The sequence below is a fragment of the Pristiophorus japonicus genome, chromosome 8 (genome assembly GCF_044704955.1).
Source record: "Pristiophorus japonicus isolate sPriJap1 chromosome 8, sPriJap1.hap1, whole genome shotgun sequence".
NCBI classification, from domain to species: domain Eukaryota; kingdom Metazoa; phylum Chordata; class Chondrichthyes; family Pristiophoridae; genus Pristiophorus; species Pristiophorus japonicus.
Genome location: NC_091984.1, coordinates 215,397,125 through 215,414,387, shown reverse-complemented (window position 1 = coordinate 215,414,387; position 17,263 = coordinate 215,397,125). Strand labels below are relative to the sequence as shown.

The 17,263-nt window shown below is 44.6% G+C and overlaps 1 protein-coding gene across 1 annotated transcript in view; it reads left to right on the top strand.

The window, feature by feature from the left end:
- Positions 1–17,263, top strand: part of ttc28 (tetratricopeptide repeat domain 28) — an 842,907-nt gene that overhangs the window by 766,685 nt on the left and 58,959 nt on the right. Inside the window, exon 15 of the mRNA XM_070886369.1 lies at positions 16,926–17,105. Within this exon, the coding sequence (XP_070742470.1) occupies positions 16,926–17,105 (180 nt within the window). The remainder of the gene's footprint in view (positions 1–16,925; positions 17,106–17,263) is intronic.

Below are 17,263 nucleotides of genomic sequence, written 5' to 3'. Positions count from 1 at the left end.
TTCGTCCATATGCTCTTTAAAGGTTTGCCATTGCCTATCCACCGTCAACCCTTTAAGCATCATTTGCCAGTCTAATCTAGCCAATTCGCGCCTCATACCCTCAAAGTTACCTTTCCTTAAGTTCAGGACCCTAGTTTCTGAATTAACTTTGTCACTCTCCATTTTAATAAAGAATTCAACCATATTATGGTCACTCTTCCCCAAGGGGCCTCGCACAACAAGATTGCTAATTAGTCCCTTCTCATTACACATCACCCAGTCTAGGATGGCCAGCTCTCTGGTTGGTTCCTCGACATATTGGTCCAGAAATCCATCCCTAATACACTCCAGGAAATCCTCCTCCACCGCATTGCTACCAGTTAGGTTAGCCCAATCAATATGTAGATTAAAGTCACCCATGATTACTGCTATACTTTTATTGCACACATCCCTTATTTGTTGTTTGATGCTGTCCCCAACCTCACTACTACTATGTGGTGGTCTGTACACAACTCCCACTAGTGTTTTCTGCCCTTTGGTATTCCGTAGCTCCACCCATACTGATTCCACATCATCCAAGCTAATGTCCTTCCTTACAAGTGCATTAATTTCCTCTTTAACCAGCAACGCCACCCCGCCTCCTTTTCCTTTCTGTCTACCCTTCCTAAATGCTGAATACCCCTGGATGTTGAGTTCCCAGTCTTGGTCATCCTGGAGCCATGTCTCCGTGATGCCAATCACATCATACCCGTTAACTGCATCTGCGCAGTTAATTCGTCCACCTTATTCCAAATACTCCTCGCATTGAGGCACAGAGCCTTTAGGCTTGACTTTTTAACACACTTTGACCCTTTAGAATTCTGCTGTAAAGTGGCTCTTTTTGTTTTTTGCCTTGGGTTTCTCTGCCCTCCACTTTTACTATTCTCCTTTCTATCTTTTGCTTCTGTCTCTATTTTATTCCCCTCTGTCTCCCTGCATAGGTTCCCATCCCCCTGCCATATTAGTTTAACTCCTCCCAAACAGCACTACCAAACACTCCCCCTAGGACATTGGTTCCGGTCCTGCCTCTATCTATTTCAATAAACAAGTTTTAACTTTCAATCAGCCAAAATTTTGCAGCAAGTTTTAAATTTCAACAACAACAACTTGCATTTATATAGCGTCTTTAATGTAGTAAAATGTCCCAAGGTGCTTCACAGGACGGTTATCAAACAACATGTCACACCGGCCACATCAGGGGATATTAAGGCAGATGACCAGTTAAGTGGATAGACTGAACAAGCTTGGTTTGTTCTCCTTAGAGCAGAGACATTTGAGAGGAGATTCGATAGAGGTGTTCAAAATCATGAAGGGTCTAGACAGAGTAGATAGAGGGAAACTGTTCCCATTGGCAGAAGGGTCGAGAACCAGAAGACACAGATTCAAGGTGATTGGCAGAAGAACCAAAGGCAACGTGAGGAAAAACTTTATGATGTACCTTAGGATCTGGAATGCAGTGCCTGAAAAGGTGCAGGAGGCAGACTCAATCATGGCTTTCAAAAGGGAATTTGATAAATACCTGAAAGAAAAAAAAATGTAGGGCTACGGGGAAATGGCAGTGGAGTGGGACCAGCCGAAGTGCTCTTGCAGCGAGCCGAATGGACTCCTTCTGTGCTGTAACCATTCTATGATTCTATGACCAAAAGCTTGACCAAAGATGTAGGTTTTATGGATCATAAAGGAGGAAAGAGGCGGAAAGGTTTAGGGAGGGAATTGCAGAGCGTAGGGCCTTGGCAGCTGAAGTCGGTGGCGCTATTATAATCGGGCTGTGCAAGAGGCCAGAATTGGAGTAGCGCAGATATCTGAGGATTGTAAGAGGTTACAGAGATAGGGAGGGGCGAGGCTAGGGAGGGTTTTGAAAACAAAGATGAGAATTTTGAAATTGAACGGGAGCCACTGTAGGTCAGTGAGCACAGGGTGATGATGATGATGATGCTGGGTGAACAGGACTTGGTGCAAGTTAAGATACAAGCAGCAGAGTATTAGATGAACTTAAGTTTATGGGGAGTGGAAGATGGGAGGCCAGCCAGGAGTGCGTTGGAATAGTCAAGTCTAGAGGTAACAAAGGGATGGATAAGGGTTTCAGCAGCCGATGAGCTGAGGCAGGGATAGAGTCGGGCGATGTTGTGGAGTTGGAAATAGGCGGACTTGGTGATATAGAAACTGGGTGCACTCCAGCAGGGCTTGTAAAGAACATCCATGTCGAATGGCCAGTCTGTTCCAGAATTCACTTCAGAAGTCATTTATTACATGAGATGAGAGTTTCATTGTATTTTTAAATTAAAAAACTTGATTGCAAAATGGTTTATATTGTTATCAGGCATACAAAGAAAAGTAATTAACTCATATTTCAGTCAACAGGAAGTAAACAATGTTCCACTCTCACACTGCAGCAATATCAAAAAATCCTATGTAAACAGTGCTGTGGTTTGGAATTTTAAATGTAACCCATCGAGAGGACAGTGTCTCTGTTTGACTGTCCTGTCCATTCTTGCTGAAAAGTTTGCAGATGACACAAAACTCAAATGTAGCACACAGTGAGGAGGATAATAGCAGACGTCGGGAGGACATAGACATTCAGGAAACACATAGCATATTAAATTAAATGCAGAGAAGTGTAAAGTGAAGCAATTTGGAAGGTAGAAAAAGGAGAGGCAATATTACAATTTTAAAGGGGGTGCAGGAACAGAGACTGAGGATTAACACACACAAATCCTGAAGGTGACAGGACAAGTTGAGAAGGCTGTTTTTAAAAAAAACATACAGAATTCTGGGCTTTATGAATGGAGTCATGAGGGGAATTTTCACCTTCATGGATAGGTGCGTTGGGAGCGGGTGGGAAGTAAAATAATTTCAAATCTCAATCCCGACCTTAACCCATCTCCAACCCACCCACTTCCTATGAAGGCCGGGAAACCATGTCAGGTAAAAGGAGGCAGGAAGGAGGAGGAGCAGAAGTGTTTCATCTAGGCCCAATAAGCTTACCTCTTTCCAGATCCGCGATTCTCCCCATCATCTCTGATGTCCCTCACCTGGCTGGCTGCAGGCAGAAAATCGAGGCCTCGCATTCAAATTCGGCCCTGCTGGAAAAGTCTCAGACGTCCCCCGCCCCGCCCCTGAACCACCTCCTTGAAGAAAATTCCAGCCATTGTAATTAAAAAATCCTTTATCACATGACATGAAACCTCATAGAAAATTCCTGAACGATAATTATGGCATTTAACAAGTATAACGGAGAATGTGAGCCCTTGACTTTAAAATTCAAGTAAGAAGCACCTAATATGTCAATTGTTGTGAAAGTAAACAGCATGTGGGTGGTACATTGGTGTATTGTGTTGGAGCTACAGTTTGATGGGGTAGATTTTCAACTTGCTCAGGTGTCAATCTACGTTGCAGATCGCCCACCATTTATAGAAACCTCCCAATTTTCCATTCAAATCAATGTGTTACTGAGGTACTCGCTGTGGATTTAAGTGCGCCATTCCCTGAATGGTGACTTCCCAATCTCGGCTGGGCCGTTGTGAGGGACGGTGAATGAACGGGCAGCTTCCTCACTGGGTTGGAGAAAACATCGCACAAAAATATTCCCACACTTGTAGTTAGAATGCAGAATGGGTGAGAGCTCGGAGCAGGCCTGTAGTCTGTGGATGAGGTGGTGCTGTGCGGAGAGAACTACAGACAAAAAAGGTAGAGATAAAATCATTGACAAAACACAGACGAAGAGGGTTTGATATGTTTTCAAAGCCATGACGTGCTCAGTTCAGATAATGATAAACCACTCGAGCTCTACTTCAGTAAACCCCCGGAGTGCAATATTTCCTTGTAGCATACTCCCAACAATATTTTATTCTCTGTTTATTGCTACTCATGAAGCTAACAGTAACTGGCTTGTGCATTTGTTGGTGTACAGCTTCACTGCTTGGACTTGTTAAAAGGAAGAAGCAGCCTCCCAGTCTCCAGTAACCTGAGAGTCTATAAGCCAACACATGATGGAGTTATCAAAGTAATGGATGGCTCTAGTTATTTAAGTGTTTAATAACATCTCTTTAAAAAAATATATATTTTTTTTAATGTTTGTACACTCAACTGAATTGGATTTGACAGAAAATGATGGAGAAATGATTAACGCTTTGGAAGTTTATGTGTTTAAGTTAAATATATTTATAAGTACGGTACACTTAAGCAGGGTAGACTAACATATTATTCTTGAACATGTTCGACAATGACGATGAAAAATTAGGTTGTATTCCTCGGAGTGTCAGTGAAGTTCAACTCTCAGTTTTCCAACTGTATTTTTAGCTTGTTGAAAATAATAACTTTTTAAAATAAAATCCAATAATAAATATATATAATCACTGAGTGATACATTTCTGTGCTTTGCGGGTCCTTAATCACCAAAGTGTCATCTCCAGCTGTGCTATTAGTAAATGAAAACAGATGAGTCCCAGTCGTCACCTGAAGAGATGCAACCAAGCTTGAGCAATGTCATGCATGAGGGGCCATGATAGAATTAACTTTTATTTTCAAGTGAGAAATTTGCAAGTTAAATTACTCTTCCTTGAGGAGACAAGGAAAGCTGCATCTTATATGAGAGCGATTAACAAAATGATGCACTAATTTGAGTCAGTCGAGCATATTGGTTTTAAATTTGCCTTTATAATTAATACAAACAGATTGAGTTGTTTGAATATAGGACATGGCTTACTTCCAATGCAAATGAGTCTGGTTGTATTAAAAATAGGAAGATGTCTATCGCTGATATTAAGAGGACAGGCAAGTGCCTTGCCTGCCTTCTAATTTGCTGGTGATTGAGACATCTGCAGGAATATTCAAATGAGGACAAATGCCGAACAAGGACACCAGACATATCAAGAACTGATTAAAGTGAAGAAAAATGAAGACAATTGATCACCAGCTGTCTGTCTTTAGGGGCATGGTGGATGGTGAGAAGGAATTTATCCCCCTAATTACTGAAATGTTTCACAGACTTTAAATGTTTTTGTGGCTTTGATCTATCAGAATTTTTTTTTACCGTGTGCCAAAAGTCAACTAAGCACAAGGTCAAGTAAATGGAGAATTAGAAAGAAATTTGAACGTGTGAGGAAGTCCATTAGCTCAAGCAATTCAGCGCTTGAAATAGCAACAGGAAGATGGCAAGTTTGAGCTGCCTCTTGAGTCCACTTGCCTTGCTTGGCTGACTGCTTGGCTCCAGTCGTGTGGCAGCCTCTTTCTCAAACCAAACTTACCTTGGTTGAGAGGGTTTCACCAGTCTCAGCCCAAGCTGTTGCCCCAGTAATTTCTGTTTGCATAAATGGTGTACTGAACATGGTATCGTTTATCGTGGTTAGATGGGACAGTCACAGTGACTCACAGCCTCCCTGGGAAGTCTGTGCTCTCGTTATGCCCGGGTACTTGACCCTGTCCTCATAATGCCACTGCCTGGGGATGGCAACTTCTGCAAGTTGTGCATAGTCTATGCTCTCTTGGACTACCCCTTCCTCTCTTCCAATGATTGCTACACCTTTGCTCCAAGTTAGAACACTCCTATATACTGTTAATTTCCGTTGTGATGCCTAGAAACCTTCACCTTTTGTTAAATTTGAGCTTGGATTTTCGTCACCTAATTTTCAAGTGGAATTTGGATGGCCAATATCGTAAAAGGTCAAGGCATATTTTCCCGAGGGTAGGACAAGGGACAGTACAGGTATCACCTTAAACAGGCAGGCCTTCACTTGTAGATGCATTTGTGGGCATGTCGTTCTACCTTCAATTTCTGGATGAATAGTTTAAAGAATGACTATTTGAAATGGCTGTAGAGGGTCGCTAGGTGGTGGTAAGCAATGTTCCCTTTAACGGTTTTTGGGTGCGTGGCCCTTTAAGGGGCTGCATGGCCCATTCAAAATACCACACATGCGTGGTTTTATTTTCCATTGACCAGCCCCTGAGCCAGCTGCGTAAGAGGACCAGAGTGTGCGCAGCCGCGCAGCTTAAAGGCGGTAGATACGCTGGAGGTTATAAAAACTGCGAAGTATTCCCCTAGGTGAGCAATAATACAGCCAACTAATGAGCTGCAGAGGATACAGTAAATCCACGACCAGTATCAGGAACTAACTCTTATACACTTTAGTGCTGGCCGTTTCCTTTGATGAAGTCACCGTGGGATTGTTGCTTTTACAAGTGACACCAACTGGTTCTTACATAATTTTCCACATCTGCTGCTAACCTGAGTAAAAGAAAGAAAGACCTGCATTTATATAGCGCCTCTCACAACCACCAGAAGTCCCAAACTGCTATACAGCCAATGAAGTACTTTGTGACGTGTAGTTACTGTTGTAATGTAGGAAATGCGGCAACCAATTTGCGCACAGTAATGTGATAATGACCAGATAATATTGGGCTAGAAATTCGCCAGGTTTGCGCCCGTTTTACCGCCATTTTTGAATGGTAAAAGTGTGTTTTTTGGCGCTAAAAAAATTTAGCGCCGTTTTGCCAGTGGTTTAGCACCGGTGATAAAAAATTATCGTCCACCTTTCTTTTTGACGTTTTTATGACTTCAATCGTTGTGCAACTCTCCGCTATCGACGTTTGCAAAATTCGCCTATATCGCCATTTTTATTGCTGGCGATAAAACCCGCCTGGAAAAATCAAGTCTTACCATGTTGGCCTCACGACACACCCGGTAATAACGGCGCTATCTTGAACAACGGAGCAAGAGTTCAGTGCAGAAAAGGATTTGGAGGGACGGCTGCGTTTTACAGATTGAGCTTTTTGTGAGTTTATACTTCGTTTTTAAGGACATTTAAGGATATTTATAAAAATGGGGCCTATGCTATCTCTGTCGTTATTGCTGGCTGCTTTTTCTCTGCTGCATAGAGCTGGAAGAAGGCTTATTCAACAGCATTATGAGCGTTATCAAGGAGTTCGCAGATGTATGAGGAGAAGGCCTTACCCCCAACGAGCTTACAGGGAACAGCACTCATACTTGCACGTTTCTGAGGCATAGTGCATTAGAAGGCTGCGCGTTCGAAAAGAGGTGGTCACAGATATGCCAGCTCATAAAGACAGACGTACAGCCTACCAGCGGGAACAGGACTGCACTGCCTGTCGAGGTGAAGGTGACTGCAGCACTTGCCTTCTATGCCTCCGGCTCCTTTCAGGCATCAGCAGGGGACATATGCTCCATCTCCCAGCACATGACACATTCCTGCATTTGCCAGGTGACTACTGCACTGTATGCACGCAGGATGGACTTTATAAACATCCCAAAGACCAGGGAGGCACAGAATGAGAGAGCTTTCAGTTTTGCACAAATTGCTGGCTTCCCCAAGGTACAGGCTGCCATTGACCTTTAGAGGATCCAGAGGTTTACCGAAACCGAACGGGACTCCACTCGCTGAACGTACAGATGGTGTGCGGCCATACTCAGCGCATCATGGCAGTAAATGCACAATTTCCAGGGAGCATCCATGATGTTTTCATCTTGTGTGAGAGCAGTGTCACACCTGTTTGAGCATCAGCCACGAGGCCAGAGCTGGATGCTCGGGGACAAAGTTTATGGCCTTGCCACCTGGCTCATGACCCCCCCCCCCCCCCCCCGCCCAGAACCCTCAGACAGAAACCAAGTATCGCTACAATAACAGCCATATAGCCACACGTAATATCGTCAAAAATACAATTGGAGTGCCGAAGCAGCTCTTCCGCTGTCTCGGGATTGCTACCAGTGCCACGTGATAGTCAGAGTAGGAATCGCAGGATAGCGCAGATGAATACGTGGCTTGAGCAGTGGTGCAGCAGGGAGGGATTCAAAGTCCTGGGGCATTGGAACCGGTTCTGGGGGAGGTGGGACCAGTACAAACCGGACGGTCTGCACCTGGGCAGGACCGGAACCAAAGTCCTAGGGGGAGTGTTTGCTAGTGCTGTTGGGGAGGATTTAAACTAATATGGCAGGGGGATGGGAACCAATGCAGGGAGACAGAGGGAAACAAAAAGGAGGCAAAAGCAAAAGACAGAAAGGAGATGAGGAAAAGTGGAGGGCGGAGAAACCCAAGGCAAAGAACAAAAAGGGCCACTGTACAGCAAAATTCTAAAAGGACAAAGGGTGTTAAAAAAACAAGCCTGAAGGCTTTGTGTCTTAATGCAAGGAGTATCCGCAATAAGGTGGATGAATTAACTGTGCAAATAGATGTTAACAAATATGATGTGATTGGGATTACGGAGACGTGGCTCCAGGATGATCAGGGCTGGGAACTCAACATCCAGGGGTATTCAACATTGAGGAAAGATAGAATAAAAGGAAAAGGAGGTGGGGTAGCATTGCTGGTTAAGGAGCAAATTAAGGCAATAGTTCGGAAGGACATTAGCTTGGATGATGTGGAATCTATATTGGTAGAGCTGCAGAATACCAAAGGGCAAAAAACGTTAGTGGGAGTTGTGTACAGACCTCCAAACAGTAGTAGTGATGTTGGGGAGGGCATCAAACATGAAATTAGGGGTGCGTGCAATAAAGGTGCAGCAGTTATAATGGGTGACTTTAATATGCACATAGATTGGGTTAACCAAACTGGAAGCAATACGGTGGAGGAGGATTTCCTGGAGTGCATAAGGGATGGTTTTTTAGACCAATATGTCGAGGAACCAACTAGGGGGAGGCCATCTTAGACTGGGTGTTGTGTAATGAGAGAGGATTAATTAGCAATCTCGTTGTGCGAGACCCCTTGGGGAAGAGTGACCATAATATGGTGGAATTCTGCATTAGGATGGAGAATGAAAGAGTTAATTCAGAGACCATGGTCCAGAACTTAAAGAAGGGTAACTTTGAAGGTATGAGGCGTGAATTGGCTAGGATAGATTGGCGAATGATACTGAAGGGGTTGACTGTGGATGGGCAATGGCAGACATTTAGAGACCGCATGGATGAACTACAACAGTTGTACATTCCTGTCTGGCGTAAAAATAAAAAAGGGAAGGTGGCTCAACCGTGGCTATAAAGGGAAATCAGGGATAGTATTAAAGCCAAGGAAGTGGCATACAAATTGGCCAGAAATAGCAGCGAACCTGGGGACTGGGAGAAATTTAGAACTCAGCAGAGGAGGACAAAGGGTTTGATTAGGGCAGGGAAAATGGAGTACGAGAAGAAGCTTGCAGGGAACATTAAGACGGATTGCAAAAGTTTCTATAGATATGTAAAGAGAAAAAGGTTAGTAAAGACAAACGTAGGTCCCCTGCAGTCAGAATCAGGGGAAGTCATAACGGGGAACAAAGAAATGGCGGATCAATTGAACAAGTACTTTGGTTCGGTATTCACTGAGGAGGACACAAACAACCTTCCGGGTATAAAAGGGGTCGGAGGGTCTAGTAAGGAGGAGGAACTGAGGGAAATCCTTATTAGTCGGGAAATTGTGTTGGGGAAATTGATGGGATTGAAGGCCGATAAATCCGCAGGGCCTGATGGACTGCATCCCAGAGTACTTAAGGAGGTGGCCTTGGAAATAGTGGATGCATTGACAGTCATTTTCCAACATTCCATTGACTCTGGATCAGTTCCTATGGAGTGGAGGGTAGCCAATGTAACCCCACTTTTTAAAAAAGGAGGGAGAGAGATAACAGGGAATTATAGACCGGTCAGCCTGACATCGGTAGTGGGTAAAATGATGGAATCAATTATTAAGGATGTCATCGCAGTGCATTTGGAAAGAGGTGATATGATAGGTCCAAGTCAGCATGGATTTGTGAAAGGGAAATCATGCTTGACAAATCTTCTGGAATTTTTTGAGGATGTTTCCAGTAGAGTGGACAAGGGAGAACCAGTTGATGTGGTATATTTGGACTTTCAGAAGGCTTTTGACAAGGTCCCACACAAGAGATTAATGTGCAAAGTTAAAGCACATGGGATTGGGGGTAGTGTGCTGACATGGATTGAGAACTGGTTGTCAGACAGGAAGCAAAGAGTAGGAGTAAATGGGGACTTTTCAGAATGGCAGGCAGTGACTAGTAGGGTACCGCAAGGTTCTGTGCTGGGGCCCCAGCTGTTTACACTGTATATTAATGATTTAGACGACGGGATTAAATGTAGTATCTCCAAATTTGCGGATGACACTAAGTTGGGTGGCAGTGTGAGCTGCGAGGAGGATGCTATGAGGTTGCAGAGCGACTTGAATAGGTTAGGTGAGTGGGCAAATGCATGGCAGATGAAGCATAATGTGGATAAATGTGAGGTTATCCACTTTGGTGTTAAAAACAGAGAGACAGACTATTATCTGAATGGTGACAGATTAGGAAAAGGGAAGGTGCAACGAGACCTGGGTGTCATGGTACATCAGTCATTGAAGGTTGGCATGCAGGTACAGCAGGCGGTTAAGAAAGCAAATGGCATGTTGGCCTTCATAGCGAGGGGATTTGGGTACAGGGGCAGGGAGGTGTTGCTACAGTTGTACAGGGCCTTGGTGAGGCCACACCTGGAGTATTGTGTACAGTTTTGGTCTCCTAACCTGAAGAAGGACATTCTTGCTATTGAGGGAGTGCAGCGAAGGTTCACCAGACTGATTCCCGGGATGGCGGGACTGACTTATCAAGAAAGACTGGATCAACTGGGCTTGTATTCACTGGAGTTCAGAAGAATGAGAGGGGACCTCATAGAAACGTTTAAAATTCTGACGGGGTGAGACAGGTTAGATGCAGGAAGAATGTTCCCAATGTTGGGGAAGTCCAGAACCAGGAGACACAGTCTAAGGATAAGGGGTAAGCCATTTAGGACCGAGATGAGGAGGAATTTCTTCACCCAGAGAGTGGTGAACCTGTGGAATTCTCTACCACAGAAAGTTGTTGAGGCCAATTCACTAAATATATTCAAAAAGGAGTTAGATGGAGTCCTTACTACTAGGGGAATCAAGGGGTATGGTGAGAAAGCAGGAATGGGGTACTGAAGTTGCATGTTCAGCCATGAACTCATTGAATGGCGGTGCAGGCTAGAAGGGCCGAATGGCCTACTCCTGCACCTATTTTCTATGTTTCTATGTTTCTATCCTGGAGGCTCCCTGCAATACTCCCTGAGCAGATCTCTGAGTTCATTGTGGTGTGCTGCATGCTACACAACTTAGCCATCATGAGGGGACAGGATTTGCCGATGGGGATTGCAGGAGAGAGGGGAGGAGAAGGACGAGAAGGCCGATAATGAACCCATGCCACCACCATGACAGGGGAGGCCTTGTGGAGCTTTCCCCACTGATGAAGCCTTACATCAGCAGCTGATAATTCAATGCTTTGCATGAAGGCTGAATGGCACGTTTGATCATTGACTGCCCACTCTATCCCACCATGTTGACTATTTCCCCCTGTTCTGCAAATGAGACACTGCATAAGATTGTTTAAGGTGAAAAAATCAATTTAAATCTATTAAACATTTTTACATGAATGAAACTTTGTAAACTTTAACTTAGTAACTTCAATAACAATTTCAATGATAAAACTTTTGTAAACTTTATTTAAATAACAACAGCAAAACAACAACAACACTGCACCAAACATCCTTCAGCTGTAGCCACCTTTACCCCACTAATTTGAACCCCCCCGCCCCCATCGATTGTTGCCCTTGGCGCTGTCCCTATCCCTCCCATCGTTGGGCCCAAGTTGCTTTTTAGCAACGCGCCCACTTAGGGGAGAGAAATAGGAGATGCCATTGGACCCCCTGGAGAAGCTGGGGACTGGAGTGCCATGAGTCAAGACTCCGCAGATCGTGCTGCAATGTTTGTGAAGATCCCACCCAGGACCACAAGGAGCTGGAGGCTGAGCTGGAGGCTCTCCCCAGACAGTCCCACCAAATCCAGCTGCGCATCTGCCTGCCTTTCACCAGACCGGCTTTGCCGACTCAGCCTCCGCACAGACAGCAAACGGGCTTCTGCCCTGTGGGTTTGTTGCACCCCAGTGGGGCCTGAGGCCTTGGATGCTGGATAACCACCGAATATGGTGTCCTCGATTGACAAACTGGTGGCTGCAGTTGAAGTGGTTGGTGCCTGCGTGGGCTCCCCCCTCCCCCCCCATATCACTTTGTTAATCTTCCTGCGCCGCCTCCTGTAGAGATTCCTCAGCAGGGCTGAGGTCGGTGTCCTCGATCATGGCTTCCGTCGAGCTTGGGGCTTCATCTGGTGCGTTAGAAGACTCAGAATCCACATGTGCAAAATAGAAAACGACAGAGGACTGGCTAGCAGCAGGGGAGGGGGCAGGGTGACATCAGTAGGCTCACATAGCGCAGGCTCATTTGAAGGACCACCACGACTGCATTATATGCCGATGACAGACAGTACATTGCATTAATTGAACCCTAGCTCACAGACTGTGCATAACATTGACACAAACCAGACCGTGGATTTTGCAGGACTTGCCCTCACTCTCAAACGAGGGCTCAGCACCCACCATGGGTAGGTGGTCTCTGCGAGACACCATTCAGACCTGCCACGCGACTCTCAAGCTGGGTGAGTGGGAATAGTTTGGCCTGACTGCCGCCTGTGCACCGCTGCTCCCGGTGGGTGTGAGATAACTTTTCTTGCGAAGATGACAATATAAATGGTCATGAGATGGTGAGATGGGACTGTGAGATGGTGTGTAAAGGCACTGACCCCTCCCCCCACACACACACACAACTTTCCCTGCATGGTTACCAGAGACCCCTTCTGCTCTTGTGGCACACACAGATAATCATCAAAGCACTTATACCATACTGTGTGCATTTAATATAGCCCTGGTAGTTGCACATGTGGTTCATGAGGAAGACATCAAAGTGCAGAAACATCTTTTAAGATGTCAAAAAGCAGTCTTTATAATGTGTGACAATCATTCATGGCAAATAAAGTGCAACACTAAGCCTACCAGTACCAACATGTGTCACATTTACAATTTAAGTAATTGGAGTGCATCAATAAAAATATTACTTACTCTGACGAACCTGCAAAAGTCATTCCAGCTTTTCCGACACTGTGCTTGCTCCCTCCTGATACAGTCGACTGAGGAAACCTCCTCAGCCACACTTTTCCACAGATGTTTTACACTGGCTGGGGAGAGTTTTGCGCGACCCTTCTTTGAAATCTACTCCCATCTGCTTTCCACAGCAGTAATGGAGGCCTCATTTGTGTCAGGAGTGAATTTCCTGGTCCTCTTCCGATCGAAATCACCCTGCATTTTTCATTTCTGCTTAACTGTGCTCAACTCTGCTCTCTTCGATCCTCCTGTTTAAACCAACTCTCAAAAATGGCTGATTCAGCCCTGGGTGCACTGTGCATGCATCCCTGACACGTGACCAGGATCACGGGGGAAAAAAATCGGGCGGGAAAAAAAATTGCGCGTGCGCAGAAGGTCCGTTTTTTTTAACTTTGGTAGTTTCGATTTGGGCGCATAAATATTGTTGTGCAATGCCGTTTTTTTTTACCGCTGTCGCCATTTACCGTTTGGCGAATTTTGTGAGCTTATTTTATCGCGATATTTGGGCGATTACAAAAAAGACGGGAACCACGATTCGCGCCAAATAAACAGTGATGGCGCTAATTGCCGAATTTCTAGCCCAATCTGTTTCAGTGATATTGATTGAAGGATAAATATTGGCCAGGACACCAGGGGTAACTCCCCTGCACTTCTTTGAAACAGTGCCAGAGGATCGTTTCCATCCTCCTGAGAAGGCAAACGGGGCCTCTGTTTAACGTCGCATCCGAAAAGTGGCACATCCAACAGTGCAGTGAAGCTCCCTCAGTACTGCCCTGGAATGTGCTCAAGTCTTTGGAGTGGGACTTGAACCCACAACCATCTGACTCCGAGACGAGGGTGCTACCCTCGAGCTACCAACTAGCTGCTGGTGTGCTACTGTATGCCTGCAGGAATATTCACTGATTTGTGTGAGCATCGAACCGTGAGCAGTTATAAGGTCTTGCGATCCCTCTGTCATGATTAACAGTTATGGCTATATCTTACATTTTGGATCCAAAGACCTCCATGACAGCAATAGGAGTATCCATAACAGATGCTGGTGCTGAGCTCATAGCTTGTGCAACTTGAGATCTCCACTGCAGGTGCCACCAGCTTTGCCTTGTGCTGAATGGCAAGAGTTCATTGCAGACAATTATTGGTCCAGTCTAACAGTGCCACCTTTCAATGTGTTGTGCGCAGAGGTAAAGAAAGAACTTGTATTTATAAAATGCCGCTCACATCCTCAGCACATCTCAAAGTGCTTTACAGCTAATAAATTACTTTGTGGGCATACACGTTCACCAATTTGTACATTCCAGAACGCCCCTCCTCAAACAGTGAGAAGAATGACCATTTAATCTGTTTTTTGGTTAATGTGGTTACGGAAGGAGATCTGGTCTGGACAGCTCCCTGAATAGTTCTTTGAATTGCATCTTTTGCATCCAACTGTACACATAGATGGGGGTCTTGTTTTAAAGTCTCATCTGAAAGACAGCATATCCCAAAGTGCTTTACATCCAATGAAGTACTTTTGAAATGTCGGCATTATAGGTGTAGGAAATACGCCAGCCTATTTGCGCACAGCAAGCTCCCACAAACAGCAGTGAGGTAAATGACCATACAATCTGTTTCAGTGAAGTTAGTTGAGGAAAACATTTGGCCAGGACGAATGTCAGTGCTCTTTTACGTGCACCCAAGAGCGCAGACGGGGCCTCGGTTTAATGTCTCATCTGACAGATGGCACTCCAGCATTGCAGCACTCCCTGAGCACTGCACTGGAGCGTCAGCCTAGATTTTTGTGCTCCGATCCCTGGAGAGGGGCTTGAACCCACAACCTTTTGGCTCAGAGGCAGGAGTGGTACCAACTGAGCCAAACTGATACTCCAGGTAAGTGATTCAACATTGGACTTTTGTTTCAATAACCTCCAAATGAAAGCTGGCCCACTTGAGGTCTGTGCACCTCAGCAAAGCTGATCAACATGTTGGATCTCCATCATTACCAGATGGGTCTTCATCAATCTCCATCACTGCTCTCCCTTCACCACCAGTGCCTTACTCAATGCTTTCTCCTCAATATCATTATTATCCTCTCCCATAATGTGTGTATCTGTGCTGGTGCCTGTGAGAGCAGGAATTAAATTATATAAAATGCAAAGAATTAACTGACGATCAGTTGATTACAGATATATTGGAGGCCCCTGTTATTTCTGAGTTTGATGTGTGCTCGTGGAGATTGTGAATACTTGTGCCAAGCTATAAACCAACTTAGAACCCTACATGCCCATGTTATCAACTCCACTGTCTATTTTTCTGTATTATTTTGTAAGGAAAGATAAAAATGAAGAGGAACTAAACCAATTGCTGCTCCCTCAATATTTGAGGATAGTTAAGTGTATAATCGTCGTGGGAAAGAATATAATGTTGTTTACTTAATTCTGTAATGGTTATTGAATGCAGCAGAGTGCGTATCTCAGTGTGATGAAGTCACGTAGTTCAAAGCTGAATGCAAATGGAAATTGCCCGTATCATTTTATTTATGGGTTATGAGCATTAAAGTATCATTGAAAATATGGAACTCTGGGGACATCTAATGCGCATGGAAATCTACCAGGCACATGTCAGTGTGTTTTAGGGACTAAATATGTTGCTGATGGCTGTTGCTGCTGGCATAGAAAGTAGACTGAAATTGTACAAGCTGGTTTCTGGGAGACAGCGTGCCCTCTGGTGAGGTGCTGCTGCTTGTCACCTCTGTGCCTGCAATGGGAGCTGAAACTGCCCAGCGATGGTAAATTTAGCAGCGCAGCATGCGAGTCTGGCATCTGTGGGCGGTTGGCAGAGAGCAGCCCTCCGGAATAATTGTTGGTACTTGTAAACAATATGTCAGAACGGAGAAGACTCGTCCGAGAAGCTGGGCTCCCAGGGCACGTATTTGTCAGTGCTGCTGACCTTGTGTCACAGCCTGTAATGAGTGCACCAATATGATGTGTGGGTGTATTCAGTATCCTTCTTGGGGTGGGGAGTGGGAAACAAGACCCTTTGCCTTTTTATTGTGGCAGTAATATTGTGCTTGTGTTTTCCAGCCATTATGATAAATTAACAACAAAAATAAATACACGACTTTTGCACATCGTGAAGAAAATTGCATGCAAAGAAAGCATCTGGTGTAATTCTTTCTGTATTCTTCTATTCTCACAAGGTGTTAATACAGTGTAATAGCTGCGTGTAATAATAGTGGCTGTAAACATGTCAAACAGCGGTAATTAGCCTAAATTTATGGCAGTACAGTGACCAGCTAACCAGACAAATTAAGCTTGGAAAAATTCAGATTCCCTCTCTTGTGGATTGTGTTTGAAATTGACCAAGTGCTCATCTATCCTGCTACCCTTTAATTATTTGAGTGCTTCTACACCAAGACAGTCCGACAAAATAATATGCATAGAGATAAAGAGAAAAGCTATGGACACGGCAAATCTGAAAAAAGATGGAATATGCTTGAAATTTGCAGCAGGTCAGTTAAATCCAACTAGGTTGTGAAAGTGATGAGCATACGTGTACTCTGGACCTCTACTTATTGTTCTCTTTCTCTGTCCCCCCACCCCCCTTTGATTTGCTCAATCTTATAAAGGATTCCATCCAGAAGAGATTAGCATTTTGTGTTTTTACTTAAGCTTCAATGAAGAGCACAGTAACTATGAAGCTACAATTGTGCTTCCATCTGCTGAGACTAACTAGCTCGACAACAATGATGGTCATGAGTTTTAGTTCCAGCTCTCTTACGCGGAGTTTAATCTACCTGGGGTGGCAGAGAACTCCACCTGATCAGATAGACAGGACCAATTCAACTAGGTGGTATTGAGAGCATCTGACTTCAACACTGGCAGAAATAGCAGGTGTTTCACCAAAGAAAGGGCCATTTCATTATATTTCAATAACCATCTTTTTTTTAATTGATTCCTTAGGGATTAATGCATTCCAGTGGACCTGTTGGCCGACACCGTCAGCTCGTGTTAGTCCTGGAAGGGGAACTATACCTCATTCCCTTCGCTCTACTGAAAGGAAGCTCCTCTAATGAGTATCTCTATGAACGTTTCAGTATCATCGCTGTTCCCTCAATCCGGGCCCTTCAAGCAAGTCCCAGGGTAGGAACTCAGCACGTCCCTTTCAGTGTGCTTCTCCTTCATGTGCTAGAGGTTTCAATAAAACTTGTTCAGTAAACATTGGGTAATGAGATGTGTTTTAAAGCAGCTATTTATGTATAAGTTTCATGCTGCTGCTTGCTTGCCAACTACATTGTCCA